At 38.0% G+C, this 18208-nt stretch overlaps 2 protein-coding genes across 2 annotated transcripts; one reads left to right on the top strand and one right to left on the bottom strand.

Annotated features, from left to right (window-relative positions):
- The first annotated feature begins 482 nt into the window (after positions 1-482).
- Positions 483-3596, top strand: LOC137954844 (probable LRR receptor-like serine/threonine-protein kinase At3g47570). The gene is made up of 2 exons (XM_068801748.1): positions 483-3101; positions 3220-3596. The coding sequence occupies exons 1-2, from the start codon at positions 500-502 to the stop codon at positions 3582-3584; spliced, it is 2967 nt and encodes a 988-aa protein (XP_068657849.1). The 5' UTR covers positions 483-499; the 3' UTR covers positions 3585-3596.
- A 940-nt stretch (positions 3597-4536) lies between these two features.
- On the bottom strand, positions 4537-7314 carry LOC137954845 (secreted RxLR effector protein 161-like). The gene is made up of 2 exons (XM_068801749.1): positions 7090-7314; positions 4537-5067 (listed from the first exon to the last, which is right to left on the bottom strand). The coding sequence occupies exons 1-2, from the start codon at positions 7312-7314 to the stop codon at positions 4537-4539; spliced, it is 756 nt and encodes a 251-aa protein (XP_068657850.1).
- Positions 7315-18208: the final 10894 nt, after the last annotated feature.

Below are 18208 nucleotides of genomic sequence, written 5' to 3' on the forward strand. Positions count from 1 at the left end.
AGAGATGGGAAAGGACACAAAGACAAATTCACTAAGACATCTTGACTCTGTCAACATAGAAAAAAATGATGCTCAAAATTCTCAGCAAGCTGGAATTATCATGGAATTCCACTGCTAATTCAAACTTTGGAAGACTTGATTTCAAATGGTAACACTTTTTCTTTCTTCCATTTTTTAATTGAAGTCAAACAATCATCCCTAAAGACAAATGTAAACACTATGATTGATTTGACAAAGCTGAGAACATGTTTTAAGAGAGAGGATTTTGGACCTGGTTTCATTATTTATAATTTTCCATTCACTTGGGGCTTCTTTTCATTTTCAGGAATTACCATTTGATCTCACAAGCGCGTGCTGCTTGACCCAAACACTGAAGACTGGTAGGATAGAATTAGAAATAGAGTATAGATTGGAGGAATCGGTTTATAAATAGCAGAAGGCAGAGAGCTCAACTCAAAATATCCAGTCTGGGATTAGATGCATTTAAAATTTATCAAAAATGGAGGAAAAATACCCGAGTTTGTTAGCATTTGTTCTCCTATGCTTCTTCTTCATGGCGACTTCTGATGCTCTCAACACTTCTACAGACATGGAGGCTCTCCTCTCCTTCAAATCCCAACTCTCAGGTAACAAAGACTTCCTTTCACTTTGGAACAGGAGCTCCTCGGTTTGCACCTGGCCAGGCATCACTTGCGCCAGGGGCACCAACCGCGTCCAGTCCATCGAGCTTCCGGGGCTAGGTCTCTCTGGTCCCATGCCTCCCCAGTTATTCAATCTCTCCTTGCTTGTCATTCTTGATCTTTCTGATAATTTCTTCCATGGACAAATTCCCCAACAGTTCGCCACTCTGTCTCATCTTCGAGTCGTTGCTCTCTACAATAACTCATTCACTGGTAGAATCCCTTCTGACCTCGGCCTTCTCTTTCAACTCCGAGTGTTAGGTCTTTCGCTTAACAGTCTCAGTGGCCCGCTTCCACCTTCACTGGGGAACCTCTCATCGCTTCAGCACCTCTACCTCGCGCGAAACCACTTCTCCGGCAGCGTACCAGAAGACCTTGGTTATCTTCAGAGTTTGCTAACCCTTCAGCTTTCGGAGAATAATTTCGTGGACAGAATTCCTTCATCAATCTATAATCTGTCGTCTCTCAAGGAGCTCTCCGTGGTGCAGAACATGCTTGTGGGAGAGCTGCCGCCGGACATGGGTTTTACTTCTATCAATCTCACGAGTCTTCACATGGCGCTGAATTATTTTAGTGGTACCATTCCTGCTTCTTTCTCCAACTTAACCAAAATCGTATCCCTTGACTTATCTTACAATCGTTTTCATGGCCTAATTCCTCCATTTCCAAACATGCCAGATCTTGTGAAACTGAATCTAGGAAACAATAACTTCACTTCTACTACTCATCACAACTACCTTCTTTTTGCTTCTTTAGCTCATTCAAACCGTTTAGAGATCCTTTCACTGCCTTCGAACAATCTAGCCGGTTTTCTCCCAAGCTCTGTGTCAAATCTCTCAACTCATCTCGTGGAGTTCTGCGTGGACAAAAATTATTTATCCGGAAAATTTCCTCTGGGATTTGAGAAATTTAAAAACTTAACAGTATTAGCTCTGCACCAGAATCAGTTCACAGGGATCATTCCACCTGAGATAGGCCTTCTTCAGAAACTTCAGAGACTTTCTTTACATATGAATGAATTTTCTGGATCAATCCCTGATGTTTTCTCAAATTTTACTCAACTGTATCAACTGACAATGGGATACAACCAGTTCTCTGGGAGCATCCCCAGGAGCATAGGTGACTGTGAGCATCTAAACTTCTTGGATCTTGCCATCAACAATTTCAATGGAAGCATACCTAGGGAAATCTTTCTTCTTCTCGGCTTAATCCAGTTGCGTTTGCAACAAAATTATCTTAGCGGGCCCCTTCCCCTTGAAGTGGGTAATTTGAGACAGCTCGAGTCGTTGTTTTTATCTAGCAACGAACTTTCAGGAGAGATTCCAGCTACAATTGGTGATTGTTCAAACTTGAAAGTCCTTATGATGGATAAAAACCAGTTCCGAGGATCATTACCTGAAGCGCTAGACAAGATAAGAGCACTGGAGAGTTTGGATCTGTCGTCCAATAATCTCTCTGGGTTAATCCCTAAAAGCTTGGAGAAACTAGTATTTCTTCGTCGGCTGAACCTATCTCACAACAATCTCCATGGAGAAATACCAAGTGAAGGGGTTTTCAGGAGCCTCAGCTCAGATTCTTTACTAGGAAACAGCAGGCTCTGCAGCGATGACGACATCATACAGAAGCTAGTGGGCGTAGCCAAATGTAGGAGAGACACAAAGAAATTGTCACTTGCACTCAAGATCTCCATTCCAGTAATCTGTTTTGCGCTAGTTGTTTCTGTTGTTTCTTCTCTGGCATTTGCTACGCTAAAGCGCAAGAAGAAGAAAAATTTAGACTCACCAGAGTACTTCAAGGGGCAACCTGTGCAGATATCTTATGCAGAAATCGTAACGGCAACAAATGGTTTTGACTCGCAAAATCTCGTGGGGAAGGGTGGTTCTGGATCGATCTACAGAGGAATTCTACGAAGTTGTAGAGGTAACAGGAATGAAGCTGAATCGGGCACTTTGGTTGCAATTAAAGTAATGGATATAAATCGCGGCACCGCTTGCTCAAGTTTTATATCAGAATGTGAAGCTTTAAGGAACATCAGGCACAGGAACCTTGTCAAGATGATCAGCTCCTGTTCAAGCATTGATTATAAAGGCAACGAATTTAAAGCTCTGATAATGGAGTTTCTGCCCAGAGGAAGTTTGGATAAATGGCTTTATCCCGATGGCATAACGTACTCAAGACTGTGTTTCGTTAGGAAACTTAAAATAGCCATAGACGTGGCTTCAGCCATTGACTACTTGCACCATGACTGTGACCCACCAATCGTCCACTGCGATCTGAAACCAAGCAATGTTCTTTTGGACGAAGACATGACTGCACATGTCGGAGACTTTGGGCTGGCAAGGTTTCTCCAGAAAAATCGTTCAGAAAGCTGCGAAAGCAGTAGGTTTGAGCTCCAAGGATCCATCGGTTATATCGCCCCAGGTGTCAATGAATTATTAAACTTAAATACTTTGAGAACTTCATTCATCCCTTTGAATAAAGTATTTCTTCCTGTATCGACAAATTAACACTTCTTTTTCCATCTGTTTGCACTTTGCAGAGTATGGCTTGGGAGGCGGCGTCTCCGCTGGTGGTGATGTCTACAGTTATGGGATTCTATTGCTGGAGATGTTCATGTGCAGGAAACCCATGGAGGAAGGTTTTAGAGATCACTCGCTTAAATTAGCAAATTTAGCTGATCTCAATTTGGTTGCGGAAGCTGTGGATCCATTACTAATACAAGACGACGATTCAAGCGCTAGCAGGAGTACGAGCGGAGATTGGGAAATCAGGAAATCATTGTGCTTGACTCAAGCCATAAGATTGGGCCTCAATTGCGCCGCCCATTCGGCCACAGATCGCCCCAGCATGAGAGAAGCTCTAAGAAAGCTGTATGAAATTAAAGAGTCCTTAGTTGAAATATAGAAGCATGTAGAATTTGTAGATCAAAATTGAATTTCTAATAACATCATGAAATTCAATAAACGAATGTAAATGGAAGCCTAGAAAAGCATACCGTTTTCCATGATATCAGATTCCTAAATCAACGACGTTCGTCTGCTTTGGAACTGCGTCTGTTTGGAAACTGCGTCTGCTTGAAACTTCCAAACTTTGAACACACTGAATGAATGGTGTAAAAACTAAAGGGGTTGAGTGTGTGCGAGATTGGGGACGCCAAAGTTCCCATCCAGCTCGCCGCTTATAACTACCGAGGGAGGAGTTATAACTGTAGAAGAAGTCAAGGACCACTTTTGAAACGGTTAAAATCATCTCTTAATGAGAAATGGTTAACATTCTCCCACTTGTCCATACTTCTAATATAATCTTAAACCCATCGATAATCTACATTTAAGTAATAAATACCTGAATCATGGTGATAGGTCATCTAATGATGAGTATTACCTTCCATGTATTACAATGTATTTATTTCTTATAATTTATGTAACAACAATTTCTTAATGAATAAACCCTATGTTTATTCTTGGTCCAACATAGATATATTTTCTCAAAATTAAGGTACACATAAATATGAGAAAAAACATTACAATAATTAAGAATTTTATTAAAATAACATTGTTCATACAATGAAAAAATACATAATGGAATCAAATCCCATATTCACGACATGATCCTTGAATTTCAATGGTGGCGTGCCTTTAGTCATAGGATCAGCTATCATTAATTCATTGCTTACGTGCTCAATGACCACTTTCTTTTCTTTAACACGTTCTCTTATGGCCAAATAATTTATGTCGCTGTGTGTACTTCGACTTCCACTATTGTTGTTTTTTGCCATAAAAACAGCAGCTGAATTGTTGCAATATATTCTACATGGCCTAGAGCTTGAATCCATAATTCTAAGCCCATAAATGAAACTCTAAAGCCATACACCATGTGAAGTATCCTCAAAACGGGAAACTAACTCGGCTTCCAAAGAGGACGTGGCAGTCAAAGTCTGTTTGGCACTCTTCCATGATATAGCTCCACTGGTCGTTAAAAAAATGTATCCTGATGTTGATTTGGGTGAATCAATACAACCAGCAAAGTCAAAATCTGAGTAGCCAATTACTTCTAGATTGTCCTTCCTTCTATACATCAACATGTAGTTTTTGGTTCCTTGAAGGTACCTCATTACTTTCTTTGCAATTCTCCAATAGTCAAACCCTGGATTACTCTGATATCGTCCCAACATTCCTATAGCAAATGTAATGTCAGGTGTTATGCAGATTTGAACATACATTAGGCTTCCGATAGTAGAAGCATATGGACTGCCCTTCATTTGTTCCCTTTCAAGGTCATTCTTCGAGCATTGGTTGAAATTGAACCTATCACCCTTCACAATGGGGGCTACACTTGGTGAATAATCGTTCATCCGAAATCTCTCTAAAACTTTATTAATACAAGTTTCCTAAGACAGACCTAAGATACCTCAAAATTTGTCTCTATGAATCTTAATGCCAATGACATAGGATTCCTCACCCATATCCTTCATATCAAAAGTTTTAGAGAGAAATTGTTTCACCTCATGTAGAAAACCATTATCATTTGTTGCTAACAAAATATCATCCACATATAAAACAAGAAAACAAATTTTACACCACTGATCTTTTGGTATATACATTGATCCATAATGTTTCTACAAACCGAATGAAGAAATTACATTATGGAATTTTAAATAACATTGGCAGGATGCTTGTTTTAATCCATATATGGATTTCTTGAGCTTGCAAACCAATTGCTCGCCATCACTAGAGAAGAATCCTTTAGGTTGTTTCATGTATACTTCCTCCTCCTGATCTCCATTGAGAAATGTCGATTTTCACATCCATTTGTTGCAACTCTAAGTCAAAATGAGCTACTAATGCCAAAATAATGCGCAAGGAATCTTTCTTAGATACAGGAGAAAAAATCTTTGTGTAATCGATTCCTTCTTTCTGAGTGAATCCCTTAGCAAGTAGTTTTGTCTTGTATCTCTCAATGTTGCCCAATGAGTCTTTCTTTTTCTTAAAGACCCATTTACATCCAATGGTTTTAACTCCATTAGGCAACTCAACAAGTTCCCAGACTCCGTTACTTTTCTTAGAATTCATCTCTTCTTTCATGGAATTGTACCATAATTATGATTCTTTGCAACTCATGGTTTGTGAAAAGAACTCGGGATCTTTTTCAGCTTCAATGTTATAGTCAGATTCTTACAGATACACAACATAATCATAAAAAATTTTTGATCTCTTTAGTCTAGTAGATCTTCTTAATGTTGTACCATCATTTTCTTGAGAAGTATGTGGTTCAACGAATTGCTCAATAGTTTTTGGCAACTCTTGAACTACCTGATCTACTGGAATGTCATCAGTAGCTTGTGGAACTTCAATGATTGGTTGTTCAACAACAGATTGTACTTCAGTGATGTTGTAAACAATAACCAATCTATCACTTGAGGTGGAAGGTTAAAATTCTGAATAATCCTTCTCAAAAACTATGTTCCGAGTTTGATTGCTCCCACTAATCAAGTTATTTTCAAGAAACTTTGCATTTCTTGATTCCACAATCCTAGTATTGTGAGATGGACAATAAAATTTGTAATATTTAGACCTTTTAGCATATCCGATGAAATACCCACTAATGGTCCTTGGGTCCAGCTTCCTCTCTTATGGATTATAAATTCTTACTTTAGACGGGCATCCCCCAACGTGCATATGTCGCAAACTCGGTTTCCAACATTTCCATAATTCAAATGGCGTTTTAGGAATAGCCTTGGTTGGAACACGGTTTAATATATACATTGTTATCTTAAGTGCTTCAGCCCACAAGGATCTAGGAAGATTGAAGCTGCTAAGTATACTGCACACCATGTCTAATAATGGTTGCTTTCTTCTTTCTGTTACACCATTTTGGTCCGGAATCAATCCACCATGTGTTAATATTGACATTAACCATATTAGATTCATAACAAAAAAATGTGGTTGGATTACCTTTGTCCCAAGCTATTTCTGAAACTTTGCGTATTTCATCTTCATGTGTCCCTTCTTTTTACAGAAGAAACACTTGAAATTTTTCTTTGTACCAGCTTGGGGGGGTATTTTACCTTTCCATTTCTGATTGGCTTCATATTTTCCCTTTTCATGTGTAGCCTGAATTGCACTTTCTCCTTGTACCATCACCAGTCTCCCTTCCTCTTAAACACACATGGTCATAAGTTCATTAATTTACCATTTATCCTTATGTGTGTTGTATGAGAATTTGAAGGGTGCTTATTGGTACGGATGGGTATTCAAGATGTAGTGCACCAGGAAAGAATCCAACATTTCAACCTCAAGTTTTTTTTTAATTGACCCGCAATATCCCTCATTTACATGATGTGCTTGCGGACACCTCTCATATTGGTGAGCCTTAAGGATGAGAGCTTCATAATTAGGGTGTCTGCTAGTACCTTGTCTAAAGTGACAAATTGATCATCAATGGCTTTCAACAAGTCTTTTACCTTTTCATGCTGATCAACAGAACCACGAATACCAGCAAAAATTCTTGTCTTAATGAACATCATGCTGAAGTGATTAGATCGCTCCCATCGTTCATAAAGCGTGATTTCAGCTGCAGTGCTGGTATCAATAATTGTTGGTGGTTCGTCTTTCCTAATAGCATAGTCTATGTCCATCCACCCTAAATGAAGAAGAATTTTCTCCTTCCAGACCTTATAGTTATCTCTCTTAAGGTCAGGGATATCATAACGAATATCAGAGAAATTGCAGGTTGTACAACTGCATAAAATTACAAATTACATGCTTATGTTAAAACTGAGGTCTAAATAAAATATCATGCTTTACCAATGTAAATCATGCTTAAAAATTCAATCTATTGACATATAAAAATTTCTTGTAGGCTAATTCTTGCAGATTCAATTATTCTTGATGATTAAACTTTATGATAAAACTATCAAATTATTTATGAAGTCATAATTCATGTGGGTAAATTATGAATAACTTGATATTTTATCCTAACTAATAAACTCAAAATAATAAAAATGAGTGTTTGATAAAATTTATTATATTAATAATAATTAATTACAATTAACATCTAATATTCTTTATATGATCCTAATTAAACATTATATATAATTTAATTAAATTAAAGATGTTGTGACTACTCTCTAATTAATTAAAATTATATGGATCTCTAGACATTAACTCGCATAACATGTTAACTAATGCTAACATGTTGTTCTTATTATTATTATTATTATTATTATTTATATACGTCGAGTCACCCCGGCCTGCAACTCGATTGCCGAGCCGCAAATGACTCAGCCTGCACCACTCAGCCCAGTATTTACAAAATACCTTATAACTTTAATAAATAAAAAAAATTGTGCATTGGGCTGCCTAACTTGCTACTATCGAGCAACACCTGTCTATTAAGTTAACTCGGGCCAACTCGGTCTGTGTCAACTCAGTGGGTCAACCTGATTTGGGCCACTTATTTTTTTGCCTCGGTATACGTGTCCAGGTCCTAAGTTCATACATATTTTTGATGAGTCGGCTTTACTGGTCTACTATTTGACTCGACGCGACTAAGTTCTTTGTCTCCGACTGAATTATTATATTGAGGTATAGCAACTTATTCCTTGGTCAACATATTGATTGGTGCACAGACTTGCATTAGATTATTTTATGGGATAATTTGGTACATGTTATTGGCCCCAAGCCCTTTTTAACTGCTGCTATTGTCTCTTTGATTGAGACATTATTTCTGATGAAGAACTCCTCGGTTGTTTACCTTGGGTTCGTTATTTGCTGACTGTTGTTAGCATTGGTTCTTTTGATGCAAAATTTGAATTTCTTAGAAAAATAAATCACATGGTGGCCTTAATATCATATCGTCTTCATTACCCATTACCCCACTACCCATTTTTTATTTGACAGTCTTTCTCTTACCATCATTTATTTGACTCTCACATACCCTTATTGGTCAACCCTTTTTAAAGCATTGCTTTGGCTGTCCCTTTTATTCATATGGGTGTTGTAAGTCCATTGAGACTTTTTATTGGTACCCGTGGGTCTTTTATCGCCGTCTTGTGAATGATAGGCATTACCCACTTTAGTGATTATTGTCACTATATTCATTCGAAATCCTTCGAGTTTGGTTTCGACTTATGTTTTATCACCCATTTTTACCTTTTGAAATTTTGTGTCCAGTTTCGTACTTATCCTTGGGACATCGTGATGGAGGAGATTATTATTACATTTATGTTATTTGGTTCAAGCTGGGATCACTGCCATTACCTCCCAGCTTGAGTGGGGGGGTTGGAATATATGATGCAATTAGGGTGGCAATGATTAATTAGTTTACATTTCCTGTCACTTCTTCATTCTTATTAGGGTGAAGGGTATACTTGTAATATTGGTAATTATGATATCTATAATAATATCTTATGGGGGAGGGTTTGGATAAAGTCCATAAACTCATGTTTTCTCCCAATGGTGTCCCTCTCCTTTTTCTCCATGACCTAAATCATGGAGTCCTGAAAATCAACATTAATGATATGATAGTAACTGGGAATGATCCAGAAGAAAAGAAAGCATTGCAAAATAATATTTCTAGAGAGTTTGAAATGAAAGATGTTGGCTGCTTAAAATATTTTCTTGGTATTGAAGTGTCAAGATCCAAGGAGATAGATTGAATAAAAAGAGAGTTATAGTCACCCTTCTTCTTCTTCCGTTTCTGTTTCTGAAATTTCAGAATGTAATAGAGACGTTAGAAAGAACCAGAAAGCAAAAATGACATTTTTATTTCCATCAATTCTCACCATTTGTAATGCCATTTGTAACGCTGTTTGTAATGAAGGACCAAGGTGGGAGGAGCTAGAGCTGCCTGGGTGTTGTGAAGATGTTCCAATATCACCAGAATAAGTCACCATACCACTAGAAGCTAATTAACAAGCTTACCATTTGAGTCATCTCAACCTCAAGCCTACTCACAACAATCTGCTACTCTGCTAACTAATGTGACTACGATGCCAACTGTTGTGTGACTACTGTTGAATTTCTCGAAAAGAGAAAATCTTCATTGACTTGTTGTAATCTGAGTACATGAGTTCCTATTTATGATAGATGAAAATAAAAGAGTCTAATTACATTTAAAATACCCCTATCCCAATTACACCCAAAGTTTAATACTTAAAATAAGTCCAAGCATCAGTAAACAACTCAACATAAAAAAAAAGACTAACATAACTAAAACACCTTTAAACTGAGATTCTTCTATGAGACCTCCTTCTATGAGACTCTTGTAAAACTCAAGCTATTGTCTGTGGGGCTACTGTGGAGATTGCTATGATGGTTGAGATTGAAAGGAATAGTGGATCACATAATAATTGGTTAATATAATTTTATTGGGATTAAATAAAATCAAACACGACTGGTCAAAGTTATCTATTATTAAGATTAATAGTTTTAATGTTACATGTACATCTAACATGGGTCTTCCTTGAATTAATCCTCATGTTGCATGTGTTCTTCTTTTGTATCATGTCTTCTTGTTCTTCGTCCTCTTCTTCTCCGACTTCATCTACATCTTCTTCTTTCTTCCCCATCGACCTCTTCTTCTCCGACTTCATCTACATCTTCTTCTTTCTTCCCCATCGACCTCTTCTTCTTCCTCATACTCATATTGGCCACCATGAAAAGCAGCCACAAACACCATGAATAGAGAGGCCCTGAAATAAGCCCTTTCTACAATAAGGAATGTATAAGTTTATGAAGGAGTAGAAGAGAAAAATTTATGGCAAGAAAACCTGTTAGTCCCTAGTTCCTATGCCTTTTCCTATCTTTATAGCACAATTTTATTCTCTTCACTTTCTGGAGTGATGGGAAAGGACACAAAGAGCAATGCATTAAGACATCTTGACTCGCTCAACATAGTTTAGCAGCTTCCTTGGAAGTTTAGCAGCTTCCTTGGAAGCTAGTAGAAGAGAATCTTTTATCGCAAGAAAACCTGTTAGTCACTCATTCTTGTGTCTTTTCCTATATTTATTGCACAATTTTGTTCTAGTGACTTTTTGGAGTCATAGGAAAGGACATGAAGAGAAATGCAGTAAGACATCCTTACTCGGTCATCATAGCAAAAACGATGCCTCAAATTCTCTGCAAGCTGGATTGATGGAACATGTCCACTATAGAGAGTCTCCTTCTCCACAAAGTATAAGACTCTAGACCTCTAGCATGAAAGGAAAAAAACAAGTCATTCTCCTTAAAAATGACCTTACATCGTTAAGAAAAAAATTGATCATAACGATGATAAAAATTATAAAAACATAGGAAACAATATTCATTTTTCAGTTGTAGATTTCAATAGTAGGACACTTACAAAATTTGGAGACCTTCAAAATTCGGATTGAAGGTACATGATAAAGATTTGAATTTTATTCCATAGCATTCAATGGTTGGGTTTGTGGTCAACCATTTGTGGCTTGCTTCAAGCTCTACAGGTCTCTAAGGCTGCTGGTAAGGTAATCGACTACTAATGTTCTTCCTCCTGTTTAGATAGTAGATTGCAAGTTTAGTGATCAATTGCTGGAAAATTTTCCAATATGTTGTTGGCTGAGGTGTAGTAGGCAGCGTTTGATAGTTTTCATCTTTTAGTGATCAATTGCTTGAAAAAAGCTTTTGTTTCAAATTGATTATTGCTTACTTAGTAGTTAGTCCATTGGACCCAAAGCTACCCAACAGACCCATTGCCTGAAATCTGGGAGGCAAGGATAGGGACTTGAGGTATGAGGAGAGACAAAAAAGACATAAAGCTTGAGTATTTTGTTCCCTTCTTTTGACATGTAGTCCAGTATTTATAAATACCTCCACATGCCTCAGTTGCACTATAAAGACCTAATTATGCGATATCAAAGGGTTATAAAGGCATTTATTGATGCAAACTTAGTCCCAACAGCTAATTCCTAAAGACGCAACATAATAAAAATATTACAAAATTATCTCTTGTATTTCTCCTAAGCAACGATCACTAGAAACCAAAGGTTCTGATATAATAAATCTTACGTAGTGCCTTCCTCCCTTCAGAATCAGGATAAAATAGAATGATTAGACCACCAATTAAACAGAAAAAAGAATTAGAAAGAGGAAGTAAACAACTCTTACTGATTGAGGTTTAATTCTTTCTACATAACGAAGTTCTTGTACATGAACCAGTGGTGGAAAACTTACGTACCATTTCCCAGAAGTGGCACTGTTTCCTCCTGAGTTGCAGCAGTCACTGGAGCGCATAAAAGAAGCATGGCCACCATTCCAAAGGTTCAGATATAATAAATCTTCAAGAGAACTGACATGCTCCATTCCATGAATACATGTCCAAATATTTAATGTGGTGGTCTATAAGAGCCTCCGGTGGAACCTGGGTCTGTATAAGTGGGAATATCACCTCCAGTGTAACCTGGGTCTGTATAAGAGCCTCCAGTGGAATATGGGTCAGCAAATAACTTACGTAGTGCCTTCCTCCCTTCAGAATCAAGATAAAATAGAATGATTAGACCACCAATTAAACAACAAAGAATTAGAAAGGGAAAGCAAACAAGTCTTGCTGATTGAGGTTTAATTCTTTCTACAGAACGAAGTTCCTGTACATAAACCAGTAGTGGAATGGTTACATACCAATTCCCTGAAGTGGCACTGTTTCCTCCTGAGTTGCAGCAGTCACTGGAGCGCATAAAAGAAGCATGACCACCATGAAAGCTGCCACAAACACCATGAATAGAGAAGCCTTGAAATAAGCCATTCCTGCAATAAGGAATGTACAAGTTTCGGAAGGAGACGAAGAGAAATTTTTATCACAAGACTCGTTCTTGTGCCTTTTCCTACCTTTATAGCACAATTTTGTTCTCTTGAGTTTCTGGAGTGATGGAAAAGGACAGAGAAATGCACTAGGACATATTGACTCGATCAACATACCAAGCAGCTTCCTAGGAAGCCAGTAGTAGATATGACCTTGTATGGCAAGAAAACCTCTGAGTCACTCGTTCCTATGCCTTTTTCCTATCTTTATAGCACAATTTTGTTCCAGTGACTTTCAGGAGTGATGGGAAAGGACACAAAGAGAAATACATTAAGACATCTTGACTCGATCATCATAGAAAGCAGCTTCCTTGGAACCAGTAGAAGAGAATCTTTTATCACAAGAAAACCTCTTAGTCACTCGTTCCTGTGCCTTTTTCCCATCTTTATAAGCACAATTTTGTTCTCTTGAATTTCTGGAGTGATGGGATAGGACACAAAGAGCAATGCACTAAGACATCTTGACTCGGTCAGCATATCAAAGCAGCTTCCTTAGTCACTCGGTCATCATAGAAAGCAGCTTCCTTGGACCCAGTAGAAGAGACCTGTTTGTCACTCGTTTCTGTCTTTACCTATCTTTATAGCACAATTTTGCTCTCTTGACTTTCTAGAGAGATGGGAAAGGACACAAAGACAAATGCACTAAGACATCTTGACTCTGTCAACATAGAAAAAAATGATGCTCAAAATTCTCAGCAAGCTGGAATTATCATGGAATTCCACTGCTAATTCAAACTTTGGAAGACTTGAGGTCAAATGGTAACACTTTTTCTTTCTTCCATTTTTTAATTGAAGTCAAACAATCATCCCTAAAGACAAATCTAAACACTATGATTGATTTGACAAAGCTGAGAACATGTTTTAAGAGAGAGGATTTTGGACCTGGTTTCATTATTTATAATTTTCCATTCACTTGGGGCTTCATTTCATTTTCAGAAATTGTCATTTGATCTTACAAGCGCGTGCTGCTTGACCCAAAACACTGAAGACTGGTAGGATAGAATTAGAATTAGAGTATACATTGGAGGAATCGGTTTATAAATAGCAGAAGGCTGACCGCTCAACTCAAAATATCCAGTCTGGGAATAGATGCATTTAAAAATTTTAATAAATGGAGAAAAAATACCCAAGTTTGTTAGCATTTGTTCTCCTATACTTCTTCTTCATGGCGACTTCTGATGCTCTCAACACTTCTACAAACATGGAGGCTCTCCTCTCCTTCAAATCCCAACTCTCAGGTAACAAAGATTTGTGAAACAGAGAAACCAAAATACAATAACAAAGATTCAAATAATGATTTTTCGATGATGTATTCTTCTCCGTTTAGGAGGCAATTTATAATAGATTACATGCTGATTTTAGGACCAATTTAGATCCTAAAATCAAGGAATAAAATCACATGATCAAGGAAACAATCCATTTCCTACAATCACGTTAATCAATTTACAAACAGTTCATTACAGGCTTGCAAACACTCCCCCTCAAGTTGGTGCATAGATATCGGTCATGCCCAACTTGTCAATTATACCATGAAATGCCTTCCTTGATACTGCCTTCGTGAGTATATCAGCCAGCTAAGTCTCAGATTGAATAAAGGGGAATTGTATGATCTTTGCATCGAGGTTTTCCTTGATGAGATGATGATCAACTTCAACATGTTTAGTGCGATCATGTTGAACCGGATTCTGTGCAATTGCGATGGCTGCCTTGTTATCATAGTGGAGATTCATCGGTTTGGCGTATTCAATCCCTAAGTCCCTCAGTATCTTCCTTATCCATAACAACTCGCATACACCATGAGCCATGCCTCGAAATTTAGCTTCAGCACTTGATCTTGATACTACCTTCTGTTTTTTGTTTTTCCAAGTGACAAGATTCCCTTCCACAAAAGTAAAGTAATCCGACGTGGATCTTCTGGTTGTCTGATTGCCTGCCCAACCAGAATCTGTATATCCTTCAATATTAGAGATACCATTTTTTGAGAATAACAAACATTTTCCTGGAGCACTCTTTAAATATCTCAAGATCCGATAGACTGCTTCTATATGTTCTTCACTTGGTGCATGCATGAACTGGCTCACAATGTTTACTGCATATGCTACATCGGGCCTTGTGTGTGATAGGTAGATTAATCTTCCAACTAATCCCTGATAACGCCCTTTGTCTGTTGGGATTTGATATGGAAGAATTCTGAGCTTATGATTCATTTCCATGAGCGTCTCTATTGGTTTACAGTCAAGCATTCTAGTTTCGGCTAGAAGATCCAACACATATTTTCACGGTGAAAAGAAGACTCCATGTTTCGATTTTGCAACCTCAATTCCGAAAAAATATTTAAGTTGTCTGAGATCCTTCATTTCGAATTTAGTGGCTAAATACTCATGTAAAGTTTGCATTTCATCTGGTTCATCTCCTGCCACGACCATATCATCAACATATACAATTAAAGCTGTTACCTTTCCTTCTTTGTGTTTTATAAACAAAGTATGATCTGAGTTACTTTGTTTATAACCAAACTCCTTCATTGTAGCCGAGAATCTCCCAAACCATGCTCTAGGTGACTGTTTCAGCCCGTACAATGACTTCTTTAATTTACAGACTTCACCTTGACACAAAGAACCACTTTTTACGCCGGGTGGTAGCTCCATGTAGACCTCTTCTTCTAAGTCTCCATTGAGGAAGACATTTTTAACGTCAAATTGTTGCAGAGGCCAGTCTCGATTTGCTGCTATAGATATAAGAATGCGAATTGAATTGATCTTGGCTACTGGTGCAAAAGTATCCTGATAGTCTATCCCATACCTTTGCATATATCCTTTTGCAACTAATCGAGCTTTATATCTATCAATACTTCCACTTGGTTTGAGTTTCAATGTGAACACCCATCGACATCCAATTGTTTTTACTCCTTTAGGTTGGGGAACAAGTTTCCAAGTGACATTCTTTTGTAGAGCCCCCATCTCTTCGTTCATCGCCTTTTTTTCATTTTGGATCAGCTAATGCATCCTGCACATTACTAGGAATAGAAACCCTGGATAATTGATCAATAGTAAATGCATATGATCTAGTCAACCTATGGGAGGACACATAGTTGTTGATTGAGTATTTGGTCTTGGCTTCAAGATCAGGTTCATATTGTTTTTTTGGAACTCCCCTATTCAATCTTTGTGGATATCTAGGGGGTATATTTTCTATAGGAAGACATGTTTCATTAGACTCATCAAACATATGATTCGTATTTACCTGAGGAGGAACATTCCGGGTTGATTCTTCAGTTGTTGGTGCAGACGGGGGCAACTCTGAGGGTTCTTAAGGAGATATTACTGAATCACAGTCTTGTTGCTCATCATGACACTTAAAAAATTCATTCACCGCTTCTAACTCAATAAACTCAGCACCTTCGCTATTTTCTTGTGGAACATTTTCTTCACTTGAACTCTCCCCCTGAAGAGATGTCCAAGAAACTCCCCCTGAATAATAAGGTATTGATTCATGGAAGGAGACATCTAGAGTCACATGGAGTTTTTTGGTGTATGGATCATAACACCGATATCCTTTTTGAAATTCAGAGTAGCCAATAAATACACATCGCTTGACACATGGATCAAGTTTATTTCGCAAGATCTTTGGGATATGAACATATGCGATACACCCAAAAATTCAGGGTTCAAGATTCGGAAGATGGGGAATTGAAATCGGGGATTGCTGCTTGCGTTGAGGAGTTTGAAAATCTAGTACTCTAGAAGGTGTTCGATTGATGAAGTAAGCAACAGATTTGACAGCTTCGCCCCAATAAAATTGAGGCATGTTCATGCCAAAGAGAGAGGTATGCACTACTTCCAAAATTTGTCTATTCTTTCTTTCTGGTAATCCATTCTGTTGGGGAGTATAGGTGCAAAAGGTCTGATGATGAATTCCATGATTGGTCAGAAAATTTTCTAGAGAAGCATTAACAAACTTAGTACCATTGTCAGATTGCAAAACACGAATCTGCTTTTGGTGTTGAGTATGTATCATTGTGTGGAATTTCTGAAATGCTAGACACACATCACTCTTTTGTATAAGCAGAGATACCCAAGTCATTCTAATGCATTCATCAATAAATGTCATAAAGTAACGAACTCTAGAAATATAGGGAACCTTGGCTGGACCCCAAACATCGGAATGAATAACCTCAAAAGGTTCGAAACTTTTATTCAAACTCGATAAATAAGCAATAGGTGGCTCTTAGCCAATTCACACGTGTCACAATGAAAATGCACATCATTCAAACCTGAAAAAATTTGAGGTCGCAATTTCTTAAGATAACCAAAGGAAAGGTGGCCTAATCGTCGGTGCCATGACCATACAGTTGTTTGAGCATTATCTTCACTGATAGCTTGATTTGTCTGACTAATTTTCGATCCCCCGTTCTCTATCAACTCCAAATAGTAGAGTTTGCCCCGTCTAACACCATAACCAAGAATCTTTCGGGTTAGAATGTCCCAAAAGACACAAAATGAGGGCCAAAAAGTTACAGTACAAGCAAGAGTGGAAGTAATTTGGCTAACAAACAAAAGATTATATTCAAGACAGGGAACTACAAGGACAGTTTCTAATGTAAGACTATTGGATAATATAACAGACCCTTCCCCAGTAGTAGGAGAGGTACTATCACTGGCTGTTGAAATAACATATTGTGGAGAAGGTAGAATAGATTGTAACTGACTGGGATCCCTTGTCATGTGAATGGATGCACCTGTATCAATAATCCAAGGTCTATTCTTAGAATTTACAGAGAATACTAATGTATTATCGAGAATGCCTGGATGGGCAACATTTGCCGTAGGTAGCTCCTAATTATCTTCCATGGATGTCACCATAGCTTTCCCAGCAATCTTTTTATGGGTTTTTTTTTTGAGAAATCCCACCACTCCGGATAGCCAATAATCTCATAACACTGTTGTTGTGAATGTCATTTTTCTCCGCAGTGAGTACATACACGGTTGTTACCTTTTCCAGAGGATTGAGTGTTCGACTGCTTGATGATCATTGTCGGTTTTGGTTGACCAACATCGCCAAGTTCTCTGAGACTGGACGATATCTCCCCATTGTTAGTCTCTGTTGATATTCGCGTCTGACATATGCGTATGTACTCTCCAAATCAAGTTTGGGGTCTTTTCGCAAAATTTCTCCACGAACTCGATCAAACTCAGAGTCAAGCCCACTGAGAAAAATATGAACCCGAAGCCTAGCCATTGCAGGGTACAACTGGATTAGCCCTTCGATTGTTCCTTCCTGAGATATAGTTCTATGATCAATCTCCTGGAAAATAGCAACCAGTTCATTGTAGTACATGGATAATGGTCTACCATTTTGTTTGGTAGAAAAAGATCTCTGGTTCACCTCAAATATATAGGTTTCATCTGATCCAACATAGAACGTTTTTTTATACTGCTTCCCATATCTCCTTGGCAGTGGAGAGGCGAATAAATCGCTGCATTAGCAATGGACTCATGGAGTCAATAAGCCAACTTTTGACTCTTTGATTTTTAGTAATCCATGCTCCAAGATTGGGATCGCCAGATGCTGGTTTTTTTGTTTCGCCGGTGAGGTATCCAGCTTTGTTGCGTGTGCCAATTCGCATCTCCGTGAGTTAGGACCATAATGAATAATTGGTCTCATCGAGGATGATTCCAGTTGGAAATGAAGAATTGTCTTGGTCGACTATAATCT

This window comes from Aristolochia californica, unplaced genomic scaffold (assembly GCF_029961685.1).
Source record: "Aristolochia californica isolate CCGP_79_NKW_82.1479 unplaced genomic scaffold, dmAriCali1.0.hap1 SCAF_2, whole genome shotgun sequence".
NCBI lineage: Eukaryota > Viridiplantae > Streptophyta > Magnoliopsida > Piperales > Aristolochiaceae > Aristolochia > Aristolochia californica.